This window comes from Dama dama, chromosome 33, assembly GCF_033118175.1.
Source record: "Dama dama isolate Ldn47 chromosome 33, ASM3311817v1, whole genome shotgun sequence".
In the NCBI taxonomy this organism is placed as follows: domain Eukaryota; kingdom Metazoa; phylum Chordata; class Mammalia; order Artiodactyla; family Cervidae; genus Dama; species Dama dama.
Window position 1 is genome coordinate 66,368,407 of NC_083713.1, and position 24,344 is coordinate 66,392,750.

The following is a 24,344-nucleotide window of genomic DNA, read 5'->3' on the forward strand; positions in this document are numbered from 1 at the left end:
CATTTTAAATAGCAAAGTCACCACAAAAAGCACAGAAATTTGAAAAATAGCATTAAATAGACCACAAAAAGGACACTGGTTTATAGTATGAGACCTAAAACAATGCCAAGTGTCACCTGTTTGACCTCACCTGGGAATGTGTATAATCAGCAACTCAAATATTTTTGCCCCTCTGCTCATCTCTGGGAATGACAGTGAAATGCCATGGATAATCATTTTGGTGTTGTAGATATATTTTTAGTCATAAATACAAATCCCTGAATAAATGAGGTACTTTGATTTGGCTTCTATTACCCATAAACCAAATAAACAAACAGAGTCTTACTTGCTTAACAAAATAGATTATTTATTTTAAAGCTAATATTTGCAATGTGAGGCCTCAGAATGCTGGATAAGTATAACTAATGCCCAAACTTTGCTACTGATTCTGAGAGTGACCTTGGTCAAAGGGGCTGGATTTCTGTGGGCATCAGCTTCTTATTCATAAAGTGATAGTCTTAGAGTACATATATACATATATATATGTATATAAATATATGTGTATATATATTCATATACATAGATATTTTAAAGCTATTTTTAGAACTCACACAGAACAACAACACACATTTAAATGTGTTTAACACCTGGAAAACATATAAGAAATAGTACTCTGGATAGATGGAAGACAAGTGATGTTATAGGAGCTTCTTTTTTATGCCTTTTGGTTCTTGAACCATGAAAACATGCTAGCTATTTGAAAAAAAAGTAAACACTAAAATAAAGAAGAACTGAGATTTAAGAATAAGAAGAAAGAAGGAGTAAAGAAGGGAGGAAGTAGGGAGGGAGAGAGAAATGAGAAATTAATAGGCATGTCATGTTCTGTATGGCAAGGGGTGGACTTCCCAGGTGGCGCTAGTGGTAAAGAACCCACCTGCCAGTGCAGGAGACATAAGAGATGTGGGTTTGACCCCTGGGTCAGGAAGATCCCCTGGAGAAGGCTGTGGCAACCCACTCCAGCATTCTTGCCTGGAGAATCCCTATGGACAGATAAGCCTGGCGAGCTAGAGTCTATAGGGTTGCAAAGAGTCAGACATAACAGAAGCAATTGAGCATGCACACATGGCAGATGTGTGGCAGATAATAAAGGGTAGATATTATAAGCTCAGATTATACTATGACAATTAGGCCTCAGGTTTTATTTATATATCTTTTAATAAATCAAGTGCTTATTAGGCACTTACTGAATATGAGGGACAGTGCTAGAACATTATTCTAATTTTTTCCTTATATCTATGAAATAGGTATTAAGTTGAATCAAATGAAATTGCAAATATTCACAGATTTTTGACCTACAAAAATTTCAGTTTCATATATTCAACCTAATGTTAACATACCCATTTTAATGATGAGGAACCCAAGGCTCACAAACACTGACTGTCCAGTGGCACACACAGCTTGCAAGAGTGACTCCCAATCTGAACCCAGATCTCCTGTTTCCACTGAGTTCCAGGTATACATTTCAGGCCATAAAAGTTCTTGTAAAACAAATGCTTCACTTTCTTTACATGTGTGTGTGTGTTAGTCGCTCAGTTCAGTTCAGTTCAGTTCAGTCGCTCAGTCGTGTCGGACTCTTTGTGACCCTATGAACTGCAGCACGCCAGGGCTCCCTGCCCATCACCAACTCCTGGAGTCCACCCAAACCCATGTCCATTGAGTCGGTGATGCCATCCAACCACCTTATCCTCTGTTGTCTGCTTCTCCTCCTGCCCTCAATCTTTCCCAGCATCAGAGTCTTTTCCAATGAGTCAGCTCTTCACATCAAGTGGCCAAAGTACTGGAGTTTCAGCTTCAACATCAGTCCTTCCAATGAACACCCAGGACTGATTTCATTTAGGATGGACTGGTTGGACCTCCTTGCAGTCCAAGGGACTCTCAAGAGTCTTCTCCAACACCACAGTTCAAAAGCATCAATTCTTCTGCACTCAGCTTTCTTTATAGTCCAACTCTCACATCCATACATGATCACTGGAAAAACCATAGCCTTGACTAGTCGCTCAGTCACGTCCAACTGTTTGTGACGACATGGACTGTAGCCTGCCAGGTTCCTCTGTCCATGGAATTCTCCAGGAAAGAATACTGGAGTGGGTTGCCATTTCCTTCTCCAGGGTATCTTCCCAACCCTGGAATTGAAACCAGGTCTCCCACCTTGTAGGCAGATTCTTTACCATCTGAACTACCAGAGAAGCCTTTCTTCAATTATGTGTGACCTTAAATGCCCACCAAATGGTAGAGATTTGACTGTAAAAACAAAAGCAAACATCAGGATGATATTTCTGCCTGCCAAGGAATACCAAAGACTGTCAGCAAGTCACCAGAAGCTAGGAGAGAGGCCTGGAATGGATCCTTCTCTTATAGTCCTCAGAAGGAAGCAGCCCTGCCAACACCTTGATCTCATTCTTTAGTTGCCAGAACTGTGAGGCAACACATTTCTGTTGTTTGAGCCCCCTAGTTTGTGGGTCCTCTGTTACACTGGTGACAGGAATCTAACATTCAGCCCATCACTGGTTGAAGAATAAAACTAATCCCCCTTATAGCTTCTCATTCTGCTACATTTCAACAAAACCAGAAAATAATTTACTTAAAAGTTAGACATAATGAACTGAATCCTACCCAAGGTTATGAAACCATAGTGTCAACTTTTCCCAGAGTACAAAAGCCTGATTTTGAAACCGATCTCAAAGGATGGATCACTCCTAGGCCATTTGGGTCACTGACAACTTTCCTGGACTTCCTTGCCATTAGTGTGGCTGCTTTTGTGTCATGAAAAAATTAATGCAGGGAGAGAGTTTCTTCAGGGGAGAGCAGAAGTCCCCATTGTTATTTAACAATGTTAAATGTATTTTGTTACCTACACTGGGTGCTGATTACAGCTTTCTTTCTTTTGTGCAGGCAAATATGCTTGGGATTATTTTGGACTCAGCATGGGCATGGTTCTTTGTTCACTCTGCTTCATTCCCCATGGTTTCGTTATTGATGGGAGATTACTAATGAATAAATATAAGAAATAAATGAAAGGCCTTTAAAAAAATTAAATGACTATGTTTCCATTGCATTATATATTTCCAACAGCATGTTCATTAGCTATTCTATACCTCTGTTAGATATTTTGGGATGTGAACCTTGAAATACCTACATGAGTTCTGAGATGATGATGATCACTCGGTTCTTTGTCTAACAATCTGTCAAGTGTTGTCTCTGGGGACCAGTCAGAAACCAAGTGAGATGGTTCGGTTGAGGGAATTTAATAAGGAACTGGTTACAAAGGTGCTGGATGGGCCAGAAAGCCTAACTGGGGAAAGAGGGGAAGCCCAGTGAGAAGCAATAGCAGAAAGCCTCTACCCTCCACCTCTAGAGTTTGGAGAGACCAACAGAGGGACTGGGTTAACAGATCCCTGGAGTCCTTTACTCCAGACAGTCCTAGAACGGGAATCACAGAGGAGAAGCAGTCACTATGGGAGAAGCTTCCTGATTCAGAGAAAGAGGCAAATACCTTGGCTTCTCTTCTTCTGCCCGTGTTCCTATTTTATCTTTTTATCTTTCATTATCCTAATTCTTTTTTGGCATGGGCAAGTGAGTCTAAGAAATGAAGCTGGCAGGAATCAGCTTCTTTCAATACAGACAGAATAAGAGAATGACAAAGAATGAATGAATTTGACAGCAAGTAGGCCAATGACTAGGCTTTCCTGGTGGCACTAGTGGTAAAAAACAAACAAACAAACAAACAAAAAAAACCCACCTGCCAATGCAGGAGACGTAAGATATGTGGGTTTGATCCCTGGGTCAGGAAAATCTGCCGGAGCATGGCAAGGCAACCCACTCCAGTGTTCTTGCTTGGAGAATCCCATTGACAGAGGAGCCTAATGGGCTATAATCCATAGGGTCGCAAAGAGTCGGTCACGACTGAAGTACCTTACCACACACATGCAAGCAAATGGCCAGCACATTAAGCCCTTAATACAGTATGTTACATTGTGCTTTGGGGTAGCAAATGGTCAAAACAGGTCAGAGAAGCCAAAACCAGAAACTGGGCAAAGCCAGTGAGGTATGACAGATACTGCAAACAGATTACAGGGTTATGGGACTTCCGTTGTGGTCCAGTGGCTAAGACTCCAGGCTCCCAAATGCAGGAGGCCTGGGTTTGATATCTGGTCAGGGAACTAGATCCCACATACCACAACCAAACTGGAAAAAAAAAAAAAAAAGGAATACAGAGTCATAAATAGGAGTTGAGTCAATAAAGAGTCATAAATTATAAGTAGAGACGTACAAAACAGTCTCCTAGAGATCAGAGAAAACAAGAAGTCATAGGTTTTCATGATAATTAGGCCACATCACGCGGATAGAACATCAGCGCACACAGGGTGGTAACAAGGGGTCAAATAGGCTGACAGAGAGGTACAATTCATTACCTGTATTACAGCAGGGATCCATTCCAAATAATTGGTTTGAAAGGTAGACATTCCTGTATTTGCTTGGATATTGCACTTTGAAATCACTGTATTAGTTTGGTTACTTGTCATTGCTTTCTCATGAGAGTAGATTATAAAGAAAAGTTGTAACTATTTGAGTTTTCTGTTGATTGCAAACTCTACAAGTTGGATGTTCCTGTTAGGTACTCACAAGACACTTATGTGCAGCAAGGAAGGCAAAGATAATGGGGAATAAACAAAAAAGGAATCATCCAATCAGTGGATAGAATGAAAGTTTACATGTAGAGTAATGTAACCATCAAATTCGTCTTACATTTTCTGTCCTTGTATTATTTCTTTTTCATGAGCTTGAGTAATGCTTTTCTTATTTATTCTATATAGCATCATATGAGAAAAAGATACATGATCATACTACTCTCCTTAAAAATAATCTCTCTGGATTCACAATATTTAGATAAAATGAAATGAAAATTGTTCCTTGTCTTTAATTAGATTGAGTGTTTTTAAACTATTTTTTTTGTGTGTGTGTGAACCAAGCTCTTTTTTGGTGGAATCTAAATTAATATTTATAGGAGATGCCTGATCCACTAATTATACAGGCATTTACAATAATTAAAGTTTGGAAGAAAGCAATGTATCTTGCATACTCTCCTTTATCATTAAAATGTACATTTTGGAAAATAATAAAGGAAGCATGTGAATTTCAGAATTTCAGAAATACTAGTTTATATAATCACACACACACACACACACACACACACACACACACACACAAGGGAGGACAAAAATCTATACAGATATAATGAGGCTGCTGTAGCTATAATTATAGATATTAATACAATTCATTCACTCAGAAATAGAGGCATCAAATATGTGCAGGCACAAGGCTGGGCTCTGAGAACATGTACACATACATAATTCCTAGCTTCAGGAAGTAAATAAGCTAGAGGGAAAGTCTAAGAAGCTACTACAGAAGCTATGAGAGGTGACCATTGGCAGGGCCCACAGGTAGCACAGAGAAGAGAGGTGTCCCTAGGCGAGGAGTTATCCACAAGTGTTCAACTTCAAGGTTTGCAAATTGGAGGCTCTGGACCTTGGACAGCCCAGCCCCAAGCTTTGGTCTCCTGCCCATGGCAAGTTCCAGCCTGGTTTCCATCCTGAGCTAACATCACACTGCTACACACACAGACATGCCTCCTGCTCACCTCTCACTCCCACAACTCATGGGTACCCTTTATAGACTTAATTCCACCCCCTGCCTCCCACAGACAGACACACTCTGCTTCCCACATCAAACAGATCATCTAGTGTTGATGACTACATTTCTCAGAAACATCTCTGAACATCTGCTTCTGCTACAGCGCAGGTACCTGCCATTTCTTAATTTGTTCTATCACAGTGGTCTCCTATTGGGTCTTTCCATCTCCTGTTTTGATCTGCTCTTTTGCAACTTTCCACTGGCAAAGTGCTCTCTTTGCAAAACACATTATTCTCCTTCCTGGTACCCTCTGATAGATCCTCACTGTCCATACACAGTGGCTCTCAGACTTGGATGTACCCCATTATCATGTTAGGGAACTTCTTTTTACAACAGATTCCTCTTGAAGTAAAATTTCCAAAGTGGGGCCTCGGCAATCTGTATTTTTAACAAGCTCTTCAGATGCTGTTTACTGTCAGCTTGGTTCCAGTCGAGGGGCCAGGGTTTGGGAACTGCAAGATGAAGTCCAAACTTAGCACACAGTGATTCACATGGACTCTTCCCCCATACACACCCCATGTCATGGTCACGGTTGTAACCCATTTCTGAAACTCCCAGGGTTCTTCTAAAGCCTCTGTGTCACTGTACATCTATTCTCTCCAAAATTACCTTGCACTCTTGTTCATCCTGGAAAGCATCCCCTAAGCCTTCTTTAAAGCTTTTCTTGATCACTCAGCTGAGTGAGCTAAGGATCTGCCTTTGTTTTTAAAAGCCCTGTGCAAATCTCCTCTCATAGCGTACTTTAATTTTCACTTGTCTGTTTCTCTTACTGCACTTTGACTCCTTCAGGGGTGGGACTGCAAATTACTCATCTCTTTAATCTTAAGAGTCCAGCCTTGTTCCTGATTCATAACAGGGACATAACAAATAAATGAATAGACTAATGAGTGAGCAGAATTCTGGTTATACTATGGTAGAAATTGGCTATGTATAGATCATTTCTCTTTATGAACTGAATAATTATGTATCTTTCAATAGAATACTATTAAGCAAAGCTAGCAGAAGCTCATCAGCATTTGAGATAAAATGGAAATCAATAAATGCTACTACAAAAAATATAATGATTGCTCTCCATGTGCAGGATTGAGGGAATCATTAAACATTTAGATGAATGTAATGTTTGGCAGATGTCCAGTGTTTTTTATTTTTCATTTGCCTTTGTGTTCATTTATAGGCTGGCAATATAAATACTGGAGAAGAAAAAGGGCAACCCACCCCAGCATTCTTGCCTGGAGAATCCCATGGACAGAGGAGCCTGGTGGGCTACAATCCATGGGATCACAAAGAGTCGGACATGACTGAGTGACTAAACCAATATAAACACAAACATGCAACTCATCTCTTCCTTTTTTTGGCAAAGTCAAAAATATTTTTCGGTGTATTTATATTTTTTCGGCTTTTAGTTGGTAGTATTTTTGCTTCAATGAACATACCATGAACCCCCAACCACTAAGGAAGACACTGACACTTAGTTTTATCAGTTTATAATTCAATGCAAATGCAATTTTTAATGGACTTCATTTGTTTTTTCTTGCCTTACACTCATTCTCTGGGTAATAAATGTGTATTTTTCCCTTTGTGACTACTCCTCCTCTACTTTCTGTACACGTGGTTCTTTTTGGTGGAATTGTTTGGGGACGGGGGACGTGTGACCCAGGCTTGGCCAGCTGGAGTCACAGTGAAGAGCTTAGGGAAGACGCCCGGTCCAAGGCAGCCAAGGAGAGTTAGTTAGTCCTAGTTCCTTCTCGAAGACTATTGGAAAAGATGCACTCCCTGCACTGGGACTGATACACTGTTAGAACACAAGCCATTTTTGCCACTGTGTGAGTAAAGCTGCCTAAGAATGAAGCCAACGTGATAACAAGCAAAGCCAAAAGGGAAAGAGAGGCAATTTCTGATGATGCTTTTGAACCTTTGCATCCAGCTGTGACTAAACCATTTACTGCTTGAGATTTATACTTAGTTGAGCTCTACTAACTCTAAAGAAAAAAAAAAATCCTTTTTATTCTTAAACTGGCTTGAGTTTGCATTCTCTCATTTACTATCATATGTGTCTTGATCATAAGACACTGTATCTGATTTGATAGCATCACTGAACTTATTATACAAGAATTGTGTGGATTTTCAATAAAGCTCTTCTCTTCTGTGAATCTCTAGAGATATACTTAAGTAGAAGTAATCTACCAGTTTGTTGTCAGATCTTAAATAAATCATTTAATTCTCTGTACTTCAGCTTCCTCATTTGCTAAACTGGGGAGTTATACAAAGTCCCTTCTGTAAAATTATTATTCTATGGAAAAAACACTGACACAATGTTAGAGCAACTGACTGCTATTGAGGATCATAATTCTCCAACCACAAATGCTGCCGTGGCATACAGTAAGTGTCAGGGGCTACAGTAGGCGGAGGGTAGAGAAAGAAGAAAGTCCGATAAACTTCATTTTGGATAAACCCCAAACAGTCAAATAATTCATTATTTATCACAGTATCATTATTAGCTTCTTCTGTAATTGGGAGATGAGTTCCAGAAATGTGAGCACTGTCACAGGTTGTCAGATTTACCAAAGGATGAAAACAGATGTGTCAGGGAAAAAATGCATTCATAATTCAGTTTCTTCTCATCAAACTGGAACCAAATGCCCAGTTTTGGATTGAGAGAAGCCTAAACATTTTTCAAATATGTGTTTTGAAGAGATGGCAATGCCTGAGACAAACGTAGGAAAAAAGCAATGACTATTTAAAAACCTGGTCTGCTCTAAAACCAGAAGCAGTCTTAATAGAAACCAACATAATACGTTAAACTAAATGTAATTACACAGTGGGTTACATTGCAACTTCAAAGAACTCAGAATGCACTTCTTTTTATTTTTCACTTAAAAAATAATCAAGGTTCCATTTCCTGAAACATTTTTTTCTCATGTGCATGTGTTTACATGACTTCCTATTCATCCACACCTAACAAAAATCACTGCAACCTACAATGTGTTTGTGTTTTCTCTCTCAAATTTGTATTTTTAGTTTTAGGTGTTAATATGCAATGATCTGCTCCTAAGACACATTGAACTTGCTCAGGCTGAATTATCCTAAAAGTTTTCTATGACTACGTTGTGATATTTGCATTGGATTTCCAAGTTGGGTAACTCAGCAATTTTCCTCCTGCCTTATTAGATTTTTCTTAAATTACAAAAATTATTGTATATTCAGTGTAATCAGACAGAAAATAGACAGTTATACCAAAAGTTACAATTAAAAATTTAATCTTCATTCAATCTCATCTGTTAGGTCTCCATTGCTTCACGTGCAACTTTCTATATAGTTTCTGTTTATACCACATATAAACATATACATACACAGGGCTCATCCTTCCTTCCTTTCTCCCTCCCTTAATCCTCCCTTTTCCCCACCCAGTTTTCCAAATATTGGATCCCACTACAAATCAATGGCCACAAACTAGCAGCCCACAGTCAGGGAGAATGTTTTGTTGGCAAAACATTAGGGAAATTTAACATGAACAATCTGGACACCCATTCCTATGTGGTGATGATATTATTGATGCTGCACAGGCTTTCTAATTTAACATGGTCCTTTCCAGTCCCTATTATTCACGCCTCTAATAATCCACCTTTTTACATTACTGGCCTATCACCTATAAGCATTTGAATTTATATCCTCCTGGTATTACTTACCAACTTGCTTTTTGCATTTAACATTATGTCATGGTATTATTGATTAGAATAAAATTCAGTTGCCTATAACTGAAAATGCCAAATGATAGCGGCTTAAATCCTACTGGTTTCTCTTTTTCACATGTAAAATAAGTCTGGAAGTGTGTGGGCCACAGCTTAGATGGCACTTCAGAGTCATAAGTGACCTGAGCGCCTCCTATTTTTCCTTTCCACCTTCCTTGGGACCTGGCTTCTAGTCTCAAACTTAGTTTATCATCCCTACTAGCTAAGAACTCCAGTCATTTGATCTGTGTTACAGGCAGTAGAAAACTGGAGGGCAAAACCAGAATGGTGCTTCTCCTGAGTCAGTCTTCCTTAAAGGCATTTTCCAGAAGTCCCGCTCAAATACTTTCACTTAGATCTCATGAGCCATAACTTGACCACATAGCCACACCCAGCTACATAGGAGGTGGAGAAATGTCCTTGACTGGGAACATAGGCACCAGAATAAGATCCGGGTACTGCTATCAAGGAGAAAACAAAAATATCAACCTCTGCTCCATATCCCTGCAGGTTAGTACAGACATACGGCCGAGACTGCCAGGGTCCCTCAAGATCCAGGTGCCTCTTCTTTTAAGTTAAGAGAAATTTCAGCTTTAACCTGGTCACAGAGGTACTTCAAATGAAGGCTATATTTCTAGCTCTTTAAAGTTTTAAATAATACTTCATGATCATAACCTTCTCTCCCTCCATCATCAGAGCTTTTATTTTTTTAGGATTCACCAAATGGGACTCCTAAGACTAACTTAAGCAGAGTTTAAGTTGGTTTTTTTTTTTTCAGCTTATTTTTAATTGGAGGATAATTGCTTTACAATGTTGTGTTGGTTTCTGCCATACAAAAATATGAATCAGCCATAAGTATATATACATACATACACACACATATATATATACACATTCATATCCCCTTCCACTTGAACGTCCCTCCCACCCCCTACTCCATCCCACTCCTCTAGGCTGTCACAGAGCACTGGGCTGAGCTCCCCTGAAGTTTAAGTTTTAACAGATACTGGTGGTTCATTTTGCAGGAGGCTATGGCGATTCATTTTCAAGAACTGACACAATTTTAGAGCAACTGACATACACTGTTCAATACATGTCCATTTTCCTATACATTCTCAGCACTGGATTTTTTTTTTTTTTTCCTCTTTTTAAATGTTGTGAATCATGGCTGAAAAATGGTATCTGTCATTGTTTGATTTGTGGTTCCCTTACTGTCAGCAATGAAAAGCCTCTTTGTCTATGTTAACTGTCCACTTAAATTTCTTCTGCAGGGAATTTGTGTTAAAACACTTTGCCAATGTTTCTGTTGGATTATTTGCCTTGTTCTTACCATTTGACTTTGTCACACATGATATAAATATTTTTCTAATCCCATAATTTCTAAAAAAATCTTTAGCCACTGGAAAAATTATGTAACCAAACCTTTCCATGAATGGTGATGGATTTCTACTTTTACTTAAGAAAACATCTCTTCCACTTTCAGATTATTTCCCTAAATTTTCTTCTGATTTTCTAATATACTTATATTTTTATCTTTATTATCCAACTCATCCAGTCAACTATTTGTTGACCACTTATTATATGCTAGGTCCTCTTCAAATTCTAGTGGGGATGTTTTCCTAGTTGGTAAAGATGGACAATAATGCAATGAACTGATATAAAACATGAAGCATCTCACCATAGAATTAAAACATGGTGATGTGGTAGGGTGAGGTGGGCTATTTCAAACTGAGTGACCAAGAAAAGCTTCTCTGAGGAGATAAGATATAAACTGATCAGGAATAACTACTGATTAAGAGAGAAGATGAAGGTGGGAATGGCCTTGGGATGTGTGAAGAGGTGGAAGGCTGATGTAGCCAATGGCTCAAGGAGAGGAGAAAAATTTGAGAGGGAGGCAGGAATCAGAACATGGTGGGCTTAGCAAGCCAAATAGGAGTAAAGATTTTATCCTACATTGAGGATTTATAGTCCATATGGACTTTGTTTTTATATGTAATATGGTATGTGTGTAGGGAGAGTCTAACAGTGATTCTCTTTCAAATGGAGAGTTCTATTTTAAATAAACTATTCATCATTTGCAGGTGGTGGTGGGAACTAGGGTGATATTCTACAGAATCTCACCCCATTTCAAACACTACAAATAACATTACTAAATGAAATAGTTGTTCAATTGAAATTAAATATAGAATGAGTGTAGTTTTTGTTTTGTGTTGTTTTGCATTTTTTTTTCTTTTTTTGTTCTGGTTGTTGTTTTGGATTTTGGCCATGCAAAGTGGCAAGCAGGATCTTAATTCCCTGACCAGGGAATGAACTCATGACCCCTGCAGTGGGAGTGCTGAGTCCTAACTAACCACTGGATCATCACGAAAGTCCCCATGAGCATATAATGTTTTTATCTCAGGGATGTGACTCTTCAACAAATTGTTCTAGAACTACTTTCTAGAAACATGGTCAGAAGCAGTTTTTAAGTCATCTCAAGTTAGTACAGTTCAGTTGCTCAGTCATGTCCAACTCTTTGCGACCCCATGGACTGCAGCATGACAGGCTTCCCAGTCCATCAACAACTTCTGAAGCCTGCTCAAATTCACATCCATTGAGTTGGTGATGCCATCCAACCATCTCATACTATGTCATCCCCTTCTCCTCCTGCCCTCAATCTTGCCCAGCATCAGGGTCTTTTCCAATGAGTCAGTTTTTTGCATCAGGTGGCCAATGTATTGGAGCTTCAGCTTCAGCATCAGTCCTTCCAATGAATATTCAGGACAGATTTCCTTTACAATTGATTGGTTTGATCTCCTTGCAGTCCAAGGGACTCTCAAGAGTCTTCTCCAACACCAGAGGTCAAAAGCATCAATTCTTTCGTGTTCAGCTTTCTTTAGGGCCCAGCCAACAAATCCATACATGACTAATGGAAAAACCACAGCTTTGACTAGATGAGCCCTTGTAAGCAAAGCAATGCCTCTGTTTTTTAATATGCTGTCTAGGTTGGTCATAGCTTTTCCTCCAAGGAGCAAGCATCTTTTAATTTAATGGCTGCAGTCACCACCTGCAGTGGTTTTGGAGACAAAGAAAATAGTCTGTTACTATTTCCATTGTTTCCCCATCTATTTGCCATGACGTGATGGGACTGGATGCCATGATCTTAGTTTTCTGAATGTTTAGCTTTAAGCCAACTTTTTCACTCTCTTCTTTCACTTTCATCAAGCGGCTCTTTAGTTCTTCTTCGCTTTCTGCCATAAGAGTGGTGTCATTTGCATATCTGAGGTTATTGATATTTCTTCCGGAAATCTTGATTCCAGCTTGTGCTTCACCAGCCTGGCATTTCACATGTTATACTCTGCGTGTAAGTTAAATAAGCGGGTGACAATACACAGTCTTGACATACTCATTTCCCAATTCAGAACCAGTCCATTGTTCCATGTCTGGTTCTAACTGTTGCTTCTTGACCTGCATACAGATTTCTCAGGAAGTAGGTAAGTTGGTCTGGTATTCCCATCTCTTGAAGAATTTGTCACAGTTTGTTGTGTATCACAGAGTCAAAGGCTTTGGCATAGACAATAAAGCAGATGTTTTTTCTGGAACTCTCTTGCTTTTTCTATGATTCAAAGGATGTTTGCATTTTGATCTCTGACTCCTCTGCCTTTTCTAAATCCAGCTTGAACATCTGGAAGTTCTCAGTTCATGTACTTTTGAAGCATAGCTTGGAGGATTTTGAGCATTACTTTGCTAGTGTGTGAGATAAGTGCAATTGTGCAGTAGTTTAAACATTTTTGGCATTGCCTTTCTTTGGAATTGGAATGAAAACTGACCTTTTCTAGTCCTGTGGCCACTGCTGAGTTTTCCAGATTTGATGGCATATTGAGTGTAGCACTTCCATAGCATCATCTTTTAGGACTTGAAATAGCTCAACTGAAATTCCATCACCTCCACTAGCTTTGTTTGTAGTGATGCTTCCTAAGGCCTATCTGACTTCACATTCCAGGATGCCTGGCTCTAGGTGAGTGATCATACCATCGTGGTTATCTGGATCATGAAGATCTTTTTTGGATAGCTCTTCTATGTATTCTTGCAACCTCTCCTTAATATCTTCTGCTTCTGTTAGGTCCATACAGTTTCTGTCCTTTATTGTGCCCATCTTTGTATGAAATGTTCCCTTGGTATCTCTAATTTCCTTGAAGAGATCTCTAGTCTTTCCCATTCTATTGTTTTCCTCTGTTTCATTGCACTGATCACTGAGGAAGGCTTTTTTACTTCCCCTTACTATTCTTGGGAACTCTGCATTCAGAAGGGTATATCTTTCCTTTTCTTCTTTGCCTTTTGCTTCTCTTCTTTTCTCAGCTATTTGTAAGTCCCCTCAAGACAACCATTTTGCCTTTTTGCATTTCTTTTTCTTGAAGATGGTTTTGATCACCACCTCCTGTAGAATGTCACGAACCTCTGTCCATAGTTCTTCAGGCACTCTATCAAATCTAACCCCTTGAACCTATTTGTCATTTCCACTGTATAATTTTAAGGGATTTGATTTAGGTCATACCTGAACCGTCTAGTGGTTCTCCCCACTTTCTTCAATCTACGTCTGAATTTTGCAATAAGGTGTTCATAATCTGAGCCACATTCAGCTCTTGGTCTTGCTTTCACTGACTGTATAGTGCCTCTCTATCTAAGGCTGCAAAGAATATAATCAATCTGATTTCGGTGTTGACCATCTGGTGATGTCCATGTGTAGAGTCATCCATTGTGTTGTTGGAAGACGGTGTTTGCTATGACCAGTGCAGTCTCTCGGCAAAACTGTTAGCCTTTGCCCTGCTTCATTTTGTACTCTAAGGCCAAACCTGCCTGTTACTCCAGGTATCTCTTGGCTTCCTACTTTTGCATTCCAGTCCCTATGTTGAAAAGCCCATCTTCTTTTGGTGTTAGTTCTAGAAGGTCTTGTAGGTCTTCAAAGAACTGCTCAACTTCAGCTTCTTCAGCATTACTGGTTGGGGCATAGACTTGGATTACTGTGATATTGAATGGTTGGCCTTAGAAATGAACAGAGATCATTCTGTCATTTTTGAGATTGCATCCGAGTGCTGCCTTTTGGACTCTTTTGTTGACTATGAGGGTTACTCCATTTCTTCTAAGGGATTCTTGCCCACAGTAGTAGAATAATGGTCATCTGAATTAAATTCGCCCATTCCAGTCCATTTTAGCTTGCTGATTCCTAAAATGTCGATGTTCACTCTTGCCATCTCCTGTTTGACTACTTCCAATTTGCCTTGATTCATGGATCTAACATTCCAGATTCCTACGCAATATTGCTCTTTACAGTGTTGGACTTTGCTTTTATCACCAGTCACACCCACAAATGGGTGCTGTTTTTGCTTCAGCTCCATCTCTTCATTCTTTCTGGAATTATTTCTCCACTGACCTCCAGTAGCATACTGGGCACCTGTCGACCTGGGGAGTTCATCTTTCAGTGTCATATGCTTTTGCCTTTTTATACTGTTCATGGGGTTCTCAAAGCAAGAATACTTAAGTGGTTTGTCATTTCCTTCTCCAGTAGACTATGTTTTTGTCAGAACTCTCCACCATGAGCTGTCTGTTTTGGGTGGCCCTACAGAGCATGGCTCATAGTTTCATTGTGTTAGACAAGGCTGTGGTCCATGTGAGCAGTTTGGCTAGTTTTCTGATTGTGATTTTCATTCTGTCTGCCCTCTGATGAATAAGATGCTTATTGATGCTTCCCAATGGGAGAGACTGACTGTGGGGGAAACTGGGTCTTGTTTACTGGGCAGGGGCATGCTCAGTACATCTTTAATCTAGTTTTCTGTTGATTGGTGGGGCTGTGTTCCCTCTCTTTTGTTTGACCTGAGGCCAAACTGTCAATCCACGCTGCCGTTAAGACTCCTGGACACTCACAGGCAAGCCTAGCTCGGTCTCTTGTGGGCACACTGCTCCTTTCTCCTGGTGCACACTAGGTTTTGTTCGTGCCCTCCAAGAGTCTGTTTCCCCAGTCCTGTGGGAAGTTCTGTACTCAAATCCCACTGCCCTCCAAAGTCAAATTCCCTTTGTCTTCTCCTTCCCTTTGCCTGATCCCAGGTTATAAATTTGTTTTGGGCCCTAGAACTTTCTTAACAGTGTGAGAATTTCTTTGGTATAATTGCCCTGCGGTTTGTGGGTTGTCTGCTCGGCGACTCTATGGTGGGGCTAATGGCAACCTCCTCCAAGAGGGCTTATGCCACACGCTGCATGATCCAGGTCTGCCGGAGCCAGAGCTCCTGTCCCCATGGCAGGGCACTGTTGACCCGTGCCTCTGGGCAAGATATGCAAACACTCAAGGGCCAAGATTTGCCACCAAGGAAGATATTTAAAGGAATGTGCAACAGGCTCTGAAGGCAAGGCTGAAGGAAACCTAAAAATATTTTGGATGATGGTAGCTTTAAAAGAGTAAGCAGACAGGCCCCAAGATGACTTCTGTGAAAAGGGGGACAAACTTTAAAACTTTAGGTCTGTACATTGAAGAAAGTAGAGAAAACCACTAGACCATTCAGATGTGACCTAAATCAAATCCCTGATGACTATATGGTGGAAGTGAGAAATAGATTTAAGGGACTAGATCTGATAGACAGAGTGCCTGATGAACTATGGACAGAGGTTCGTGACATTGTACTTGAGACTGGAAGCAAGACCATCCCCAAGAAAAAAAAATGCAAAAAGCAAAATGGCTGTCTGAGGAGGTCTTACAAATAGCTGTGAAAAGAAGGGATGTGAAAAGCAAAGAAGAAAAGGAAGGATATACCCATTTGAACACAGAGTTCCAAAGAACAGGAAGGAGAGATAAGAAAGCCTTTCTCAGTGATCAGTGCAAAGAAATAGAGGAAACAACAGAATGGGAAAGACTAGATATCTCTTCAAGAAAATTAGACATACCAAGGGAACATTTCATGCAAAGATGGGCTCGATAATGGACAGAAATGGTATGGACCTAACAGAAGCAGAAGATATTAAGAAGAGGTGGCAAAAAAACACAGAAGAACTGTACAAAAAAGATCTTCACGACCCAAATAATCACGATGGTGTGCTCACTCACCTAGAGCCAGACATCCTATAATATGAAGTCAAGTGGGCCTTAGGAAGCATCACTATGATCAACGCTAGTGGATGTGATGGAATTCCGGTTTAACTATTTCAAATCCTGAAAGATGATGCTGTGAAAGTGCTGCACTCAATATGCTAGCAACTTTGGAAAACTCAGCAGTGGCCACAGGACTGGAGAAGGTCAGTTTTCATTCCAATTCCAAAGAGAGGCAATGTCAAAGAATGTTCAAACTACCTCACAATTGCAGTCATCTCACACGCTAGTAAAGTAATGCTTTAAATTCTCCAAGCCAGGCTTCAGCAATACATGAACCGTGAACTTCCAGATGTTCAAGCTGGTTTTAGAAAAGGCTGAGGAACCAGAGATCAAATTGCCAACATATGATGGATCATTGAAAAACCAAGAGAGTTCCAGAAAAACATCTATTTCTGCTTTATTGACTATGCCAAAGCATTTGACTGTATGGATGAAAATAAACTGTGGAAAATTCTGAAAGAAATCACCATACCAGACCACCTGACCTGCCTCTTGAGAAACCTGTATGCAGGTCAGGAAGCAACAGTTAGAACTGGACATGGAACAACAGACTGGTTCCAAATAGGAAAAGGAGTGCGTCAAGGCTGTATAATTATCACACTGCTTATTTAACTTATATGCAGAGTACCTCATGAGAAACACTGGGCTGGAAGAAGCACAAGCTGGAATCAATATTGCTGGGAGAAATATCAATAACCTCAGATATGCAGATGACACCACCCTTATGGTAGAAAGTGAAGAGGAACTAAAGAGCCTCTTGATGAAAGTGAAAGCGGACAAATGAAAAAGTTGGCTTAAAGCTTAACATACAGAAAACTAAGATCATGGCATCCAGTCCCATCAAGTCATGGCAAATAGATGGGGACACAGTGGAAACAGTAGCTGACTTTATTTTTCTGGGCTCCAAAATCACCTCAGATGGTGATTGTAGCCATGAAATTAAGACACTTACTCCTTGGAAGGAAAGTTATGACCAACCTAGACAGCATATTAAAAAGGTGAGACATCGCTTTGTCAACAAAGGTCCATCTAGTCAAGGTTATGGTTTTTGCAGTGGTCATGTATGGATGTGAGAGTTGGACTATAAAGAAAGCTGAGCGCCGAAGAATTGATGCTTTTGAACTGTGGTGTTGGAGAAGATTCTTGAGAGTCCCTTGGATTGCAAGGAGATCCAAACAGTTCATCCTAAAGGAGATCAGTCTTGGGTGTTCATTGGAAGGACTGATGATGAAGCTGAAACTCCAATACTTTGGCCACCTGCTGAGAAGAGCTTACTCATTAGAAAAGATTCTGATGCTGGGTATGATTGAGGGCAGAAGGAGAAGGGGATGACAGAGGATGAGATGGTTGGATGGCATCACTGACTCAATGGACATGGGTTTGGGTGGACTCTGGGAGTTGGTGATGGACAGGGAGGCCTGGCATGCTGCGGTTCATGGGGTCACAAAGAGTCAGACATGAGTGAGCGACTGAACTGAACTGAAATGAAGTAATAAGTAAAAGAGTCATTACTTTATAATTCAACCATATTCCTTTTGATCTTTTCATATAGTTGTTTTATAATTTGCAACATGCTTTTTAAAAATTTATGCTTTACAACAACTCTGTGAGTTAGATATTCCTATCATTTTTAAAGATGAAGAAACAGATTAACTTAAGAAGCTGACATTCAAGTCTCTTGATTCCAAGGTCAGTGCTCTCTCTACACACTAAGCTATCTAAGGTCACACAACTTGAGAAAGGAGAAGCCACAGTTCATAGCCATCATCCCCTATGACCACTATGCTGCATGGGCATCTTGACCATTTACCTATCTGCCTTAATCAATGCTCTCTATAGATTTGATTGGTCTGACAATTTGCAAATAGTCACCTGTGCAACAAGTACCCAAGTTAATTAAAAAAAAAAAAATTATTGTTTCCCACTTTAAAATAATGGAAATGGAGTGCCATGAATTTCTTGGGACATTTTAAGATTCAGAGACATTTCCTAAATTTATATTAAAGAACAGAAATGACCTAGGAAATATGGCAACCTGTAACCCGTATAAGCAGTCAAAATTAAACAATGCTTGTGGTATTATAACTGGAGAGTCCTGAAAAGGAGTGAGAACTGGGTTCTTGGTCTGAACTCTGTTCCCTAGTTTCCCTAAGATATTGGGAAAATCATTTAAACTCTCTGGGCTTCTGCATCACTTAGGGCTCTTAAATTTATCCAAGTAATGGAAACTGACTGCTGCTATCTTAGGCAAAAGGGGATTTATTGGCAGGATACTGTAAGATGGACAAATATTTAAAAGGCTAGGAACTGGGTTTGGAAACTGACAAGAACAAAGTACCTGGTTGACCTGAACTAAAAGGAAAACCAGGGTACTAACAGGCAGCAATGAATTTAGGGCAGTCAAACAAACGCCACCCATCCACCACTACTTTCCTTTTCATATCGATCAAGGATCATCCCCAAGAGGCCTTCTAGCTCTGACATCCTCTGCTTCTCAGTATTTGGAGAAGAGTAAGCAGGAAGAGGGGTGCATATGCAAACAGGGTGGTCAGAAATGCTTTGGCCGGATATGCCCCAGAAGGTTCTGCATAGCAAAGAAGGCTGAGCCACCACAGCGGTACAGACGCTGACCAATGTGGCAGGCAGCAAGGAGGAAGTGGAAAGGGTCTTAAGCAGGCAAAGCTTTTGGGTAGGCGAGTTATGAGGAACCTCCACAAATGACACTTTTCACAAGTGCTGGGAACTGAAACACTTCTAACAAGTCACTCCATTTACAGACGAGGGACAGGTTTTGACTGTGAAAGAGACTGCAGCAGGTTTCCTCACGTCTATGGAATGAGATACAGTAACTACCATGAACATGAAGTTCATATTTGAATGTAATACACCAGTAAACTTTAAAATCGCTTGAATAAACATTGAAAATGGGTAGCCCGTGGGTCAGATATGGTCTTCAAAAAATTAGTTACCAACAGATAAAAATACAGGTATTTCCAACTTTTCTTGAAAAAAAGGGAGGTTTTGGCAACACAAGGCCTACATTCTTACATAGCAACAATTTTCTACTGTCTTCTGTGGGCGCTCCATGTTGCCGCACCCTCCTCATAGCCCTCTTCACTTATAAGGCTGCCTGCCTGGACCATGGGAGCATTCTAGTTTCTGAGCACTGAGGTAATTACTTGCTGACAACCCACGCCAGCATCTTGGTCAGCCATTTTGAGGATCTATCTCTGCGGGCTTCCTGAGCAGAACTTCCTTGAGTTCAGGTTCCAAACCTCTGTTCTTGAGACCCCTTTGCTAAGATCCCTTTAGTCCAGACATACTACTTGTCATCCTGGAAACAATCATTTGCTCTACCCCAACCAAACCACATCTTCGTCTTCTGCCAGGGCCAATCTTCAGGCATCTGCTCTCCCCCCAAACGTTAAATACTTGATGGTGGGAAAGGCAGCAAAGAATCCTCATATACCATCTTCTATGCATACTGAAAAAACATAAGGCACCTGAACAAAGAACCACTTCTGTTTGACTTCTTGGAATATAATCTCTGAGGAAAGCTGCCCCTGAGGATTATTTATTCGTTTGTTTATTTCATATGAGTAGCTGTGGATGTGCTGGGCACCAGTGGATGGTAACGATGATGACGCCCCTTAGTAAGTCTCCTTTGTACACATCCAATCCCATCTGGATGCTACTCCTCACATTTTCTATCTCTTAATGCCAACATCATATATGCTACATAAGCATTCACTTCACTCTTAACTTTGTAGAATCCATTCTTCACAAAGCAGGCAAAACATTTCTCAAGTCTCTGAGGGATTCCAAGTTGCTTTTAGGCTAAAGTTTAAGATGCTTTAAGAAGTCTACAAATCCTCACATCCTTTAATTCCTATCTCAGGCTTTACCTCCCATCTGTCTTCTTCCCTGGCTCACTTCATTTTGAACACTTGGGCCTTCTTTAACTTTGTGGAAGAAAAAAAGCTCATTCTCACCTCAAGGCCTTGACTCTTGCTGTTCTCACTTCCTGGAGGGCTCCCCTTCTTCCTCACTCTCGCCCCTATCTCCTACCATCTTCCAGCCCTCGGTTTTTAAATGCTTCCCTGATAGCTCACTTGGTAAAGAATCTGCCTGTAATGTAGGAGACCCCAGTTCCATTCCTGGGTCATGAAGATCCCTGGAGAAAGGATAGGCTACCCACTCCAGTATTCTTGGGCTTTCCTCCTGGCTCAGCTGGTAAAAGAATCCGCCTGCAATGCGGGAGACCTGGGTTCACTCCCAGGGTTCATTTCCCTGGGTTGGGAAAATACCCTGGAGAAGGGAAAGGCTACCCCCTCCAGTATCCTGGCCTAGAGAATTCCATGAACTGTATAGTCCATGGGGTCACAAAGAGTCGGACACAACTGAGTGACTTTCACTTTCGTCAGAGAAGCCTCTGCTACCTTTTGCTTTCCTCCCATTCACTCACCCCTCCTCCCCATTTCTCAGAGCCCTCTGCTTTATACTTTCTATTGCTCTTAATACAATTTGTATGTTTCTCCACTAAACTGTAAACTCTGCAGCACCGAGAACTTATCCATTTTGTGCCTACTGAATATTAACGGTCAATATTTTCCCTGCCTTAATAGAATGGGTGAGCAATTCTTATTTGCCAAATGAATGAAAACTTTAAATTCCATTGCCCAGGTTGGTCTAACACCACTCTATGTGATCTTCTAGAGTAATCAGACATCCTTTCTTAGGAAAAATATTTTTATTTCGGTCACCTATAAGTGAATCCACCTGGTTTATCGGAAGATAAACCAGAAGAGAAAAAAGCTATTAACATTATAGGTCTCCCAGGTGAGGGGAGGTCCCAGACTAGGAACTGGGTAGAAATGCAAATTAGCAGGCCTCACTCCAGACCTAATCAGAGAACTCAGGGGGTACGGTCCAGCATTCTGTGCTTTAACAAGCCTTCCACGGAATTCTGACGCACACTTTGAGAAGTTTAAATGCCATTGTTCTAGGCTTTCTAGTTTTGAATTTTCTTTTTTAATTAAAAATTCTGGTCCGTAATCCTTGGTTTCATCCTGCAACGAGCATCTTAAACTACTCCGGAGAGTACTTTTTTGGCCTCATTCATAGCCACCAAAGGCTTATTTGTGTAAGGTATTTACCTGTACATTCCTGTGAGGTGTGCCTTCCTCGTGGGCACAGGCCCGCCCTCCGGTTGGCCTACAATCTAACCCTTGTGGTAACACTTGTAACGTGCCACGTTGTAACAATGCACAAGTGTAACTGAAGAAAAAAAAAAACCCCTAAAAACAGTACCAAGGCACAAGAGCCACGGCGCAAGCCTTTGTTCCTCTCTCCTCCAACTGCTCACCCTCCGTCTGATATCGCTCTTTTCCAACCAGAAAAGGAGCCGCTCAAGTTATAAAAACGGATGGGCGCCGCTGGCAAGGTTTTCAATGAGGCCGTTTTCCCCGGAGCACCGGACGATAGTTGGGGCTGTGGAATGCGGTTCCAACGCTTCCTTAACCTAGCACAGAAGTAACTGCAACTAAAAACCCCTTCCAGCTTCAGAAGGAGAATTGGAGGCTCGGGCAGACCTCCCCGCCCCTACCTGGAGAACACCCGAAGTGGACTACCTCACCTTCGGAATGGGAGCGGCAGCCGGCGGCGCACCTCACTGCGCATGCTCTCTCGCCCCACCCGCTCGGAGGCCGGAAGGGGGAGCGCTCGAGGCCTAGGCCTGGCCCGGCCGGGGCGTCGGCACCGGCGGCCATCTTGGCTTCCCGGGGAAAGGCGGTGTGAGGGGAAGAAGTTGTAGGGTGGGGGCAGGAGTGAGGAGGAGGGGAGAGAGAGGGGGAGGAGGCCGCGGCGGGGCAGGGCGGGGACTGCCTGCCTGCCCGGGTTGCGGAAGTGGTAGCCGCTGACCGAGCCTGCTGCTCTCTCGCTACTGCTTCGGCTTCCCGGCTCCCCCCCAGACGGAGAGGGTGGCCCGGCCGTGGATGGTCAGATAGCTTCTACCTCCCGCCGCCCATCCCTGGCCCCAACCGGCACGGAGCAGACGGCGGCAGCAGCAGCAGCAGGCGAGGAGGAAGATGGCGGGACGGCTGCCGGCCTGTGTGGTGGACTGTGGCACGGGGTAAGGGGGCTGATGGGCGGGGGTGGGGAAACTGAGGCGGAGGCAGGAAAATGGCGGGGCCGGGAGATGAATGGAGCGGCAAGGTGCCGCCGCCGGCTGTGTCAGCCCGGGCCGCGCCGGGTGGCGAGGGGTGGGGCCCGCAGTCAGGGCCTCCCTCATCCCCCGCGCTTCACCCTGTGGGAGCCGGGCGGGGGCGCGGGGCCCAGAACCCCCCCCCCGGGAGCGGCTTCCTCCGCGCGACCTCCCCCCGCCCTTCCCCCACCGCGGTGGGCTGCGCCGCCCGAGGGGCTGCGGGGACGGTCGCCTCCCCGGGGCCCGCGGTCGCGTGGGGGTGGTCGTCGAGCCCCGCGCAGCCGACCCTCCTTTGCCCCGGTGCCCCTTCCTGCCCGTGGGTTTGGAGACCGAGGGGAATGGAGCGCGGGGACCGGCAGAGCAAAGGAGCGAGAAAAGAGAAGCGCTCCTTGTAGGTTTTGCAAGATTGCTGTGACAACATTGTATCGGGGTGTGGGTGGGGAAAAGGAAGAATCGGACCCTGAAAATGGGAACCTAGATCGGGGCTTTCATTGGACCACCCACCTCCTCTTCCTTTTCGACTCCCGGTCTTTTCCATCTCCCACTACGTTCCTACCGGCCAACCAAGTCACATTTTAATTTGAGAGAAAGATGTCATGTGTTACTTCTCTTGCCTCAAAAAAGTCCCCCAGTGAGCAAGCGCCCTGCAACTTCCTTAGTTTTGTCAAAGCCGCTTCCTGCTTTCAGTCTTTTATACCCTTATAAGGTAGTTTTTCGTTTCCAACCTGAACACATCTTATTAGAACTTTCAAAATCAAGCAGTTTTCAAATAGGCTGAGTTACTGGTGCTAGGTATGAATTTCTGTGAACTTAAAAAAATATATTTGCGTTGTACGGAGAGGGAGGAAGGGAAGCACCCAGAAAAATTAAGTTGTATACGGTCATTCTGTGACCATGTCTTAAGGAGAGAAGGAAGGTAATAGAGTTGTAAAGGGAGGTACTTGCTTTTCAAGGAGTTGTTTATTATAGATCTGCAGTGTAGTTTACTAAAGTATAGAATGGTGTGGAAGTGGTCGTTCCTTTTGTATTAACAGGAGTTTTAGAGAGTTATAGCACACTTTATTCTAACGTAGAAAATATTGCCTATGTTTTAATGCAGAGTGACTGCTTTATGTTTCAATATTGGAAGTGTTTTCTTTGGTGCTTGTGAATGCCGTGCTGATTACTTTTCCAATTCCCCAAATTTTGGTGGGGGGTTATGAGAACTGGATTGTCAGCCTTTCCCTTCCCTTTTTATTCTTAGCAAACTATTGTTACTTGAAGGATGGTATACTCCTTACTCAGTTTGCTCTGTGTGAAATTTCTCTATAATCCTCAGGATCATACCTTTATGAAAGTGTGGCAGTTTGTAAAGTCCCAGCCGTGCAGAAGGAAACAACCGATTTATTAATATAATAAAAAACCAGTGTCGTTTAGCCATGAAACTTCTATGTAGCTTTTTGATAGATGGCTGATTAAAGTTATTTTTCTTGATCCAGTTTTATTTCCTTGAACCAGTATGTTTTTTTTTCGCCTTCTTTCTTAGTCCAGTTGGTGAGTAGTTTTATGTTAGGGTCAGTTTTAAAAT

General features: G+C 41.9%; 1 protein-coding gene across 1 annotated transcript in view; it reads left to right on the plus strand.

Annotated features, from left to right (window-relative positions):
- The first annotated feature begins 22,480 nt into the window (after nucleotides 1-22,480).
- The window catches only part of ACTR3 (actin related protein 3), a 49,888-nt gene continuing 48,024 nt past the window's right edge, over nucleotides 22,481-24,344 (plus strand). Inside the window, exon 1 of the mRNA XM_061135172.1 lies at nucleotides 22,481-22,705. Within this exon, the coding sequence (XP_060991155.1) occupies nucleotides 22,662-22,705 (44 nt within the window). The 5' untranslated portion in view covers nucleotides 22,481-22,661. The remainder of the gene's footprint in view (nucleotides 22,706-24,344) is intronic.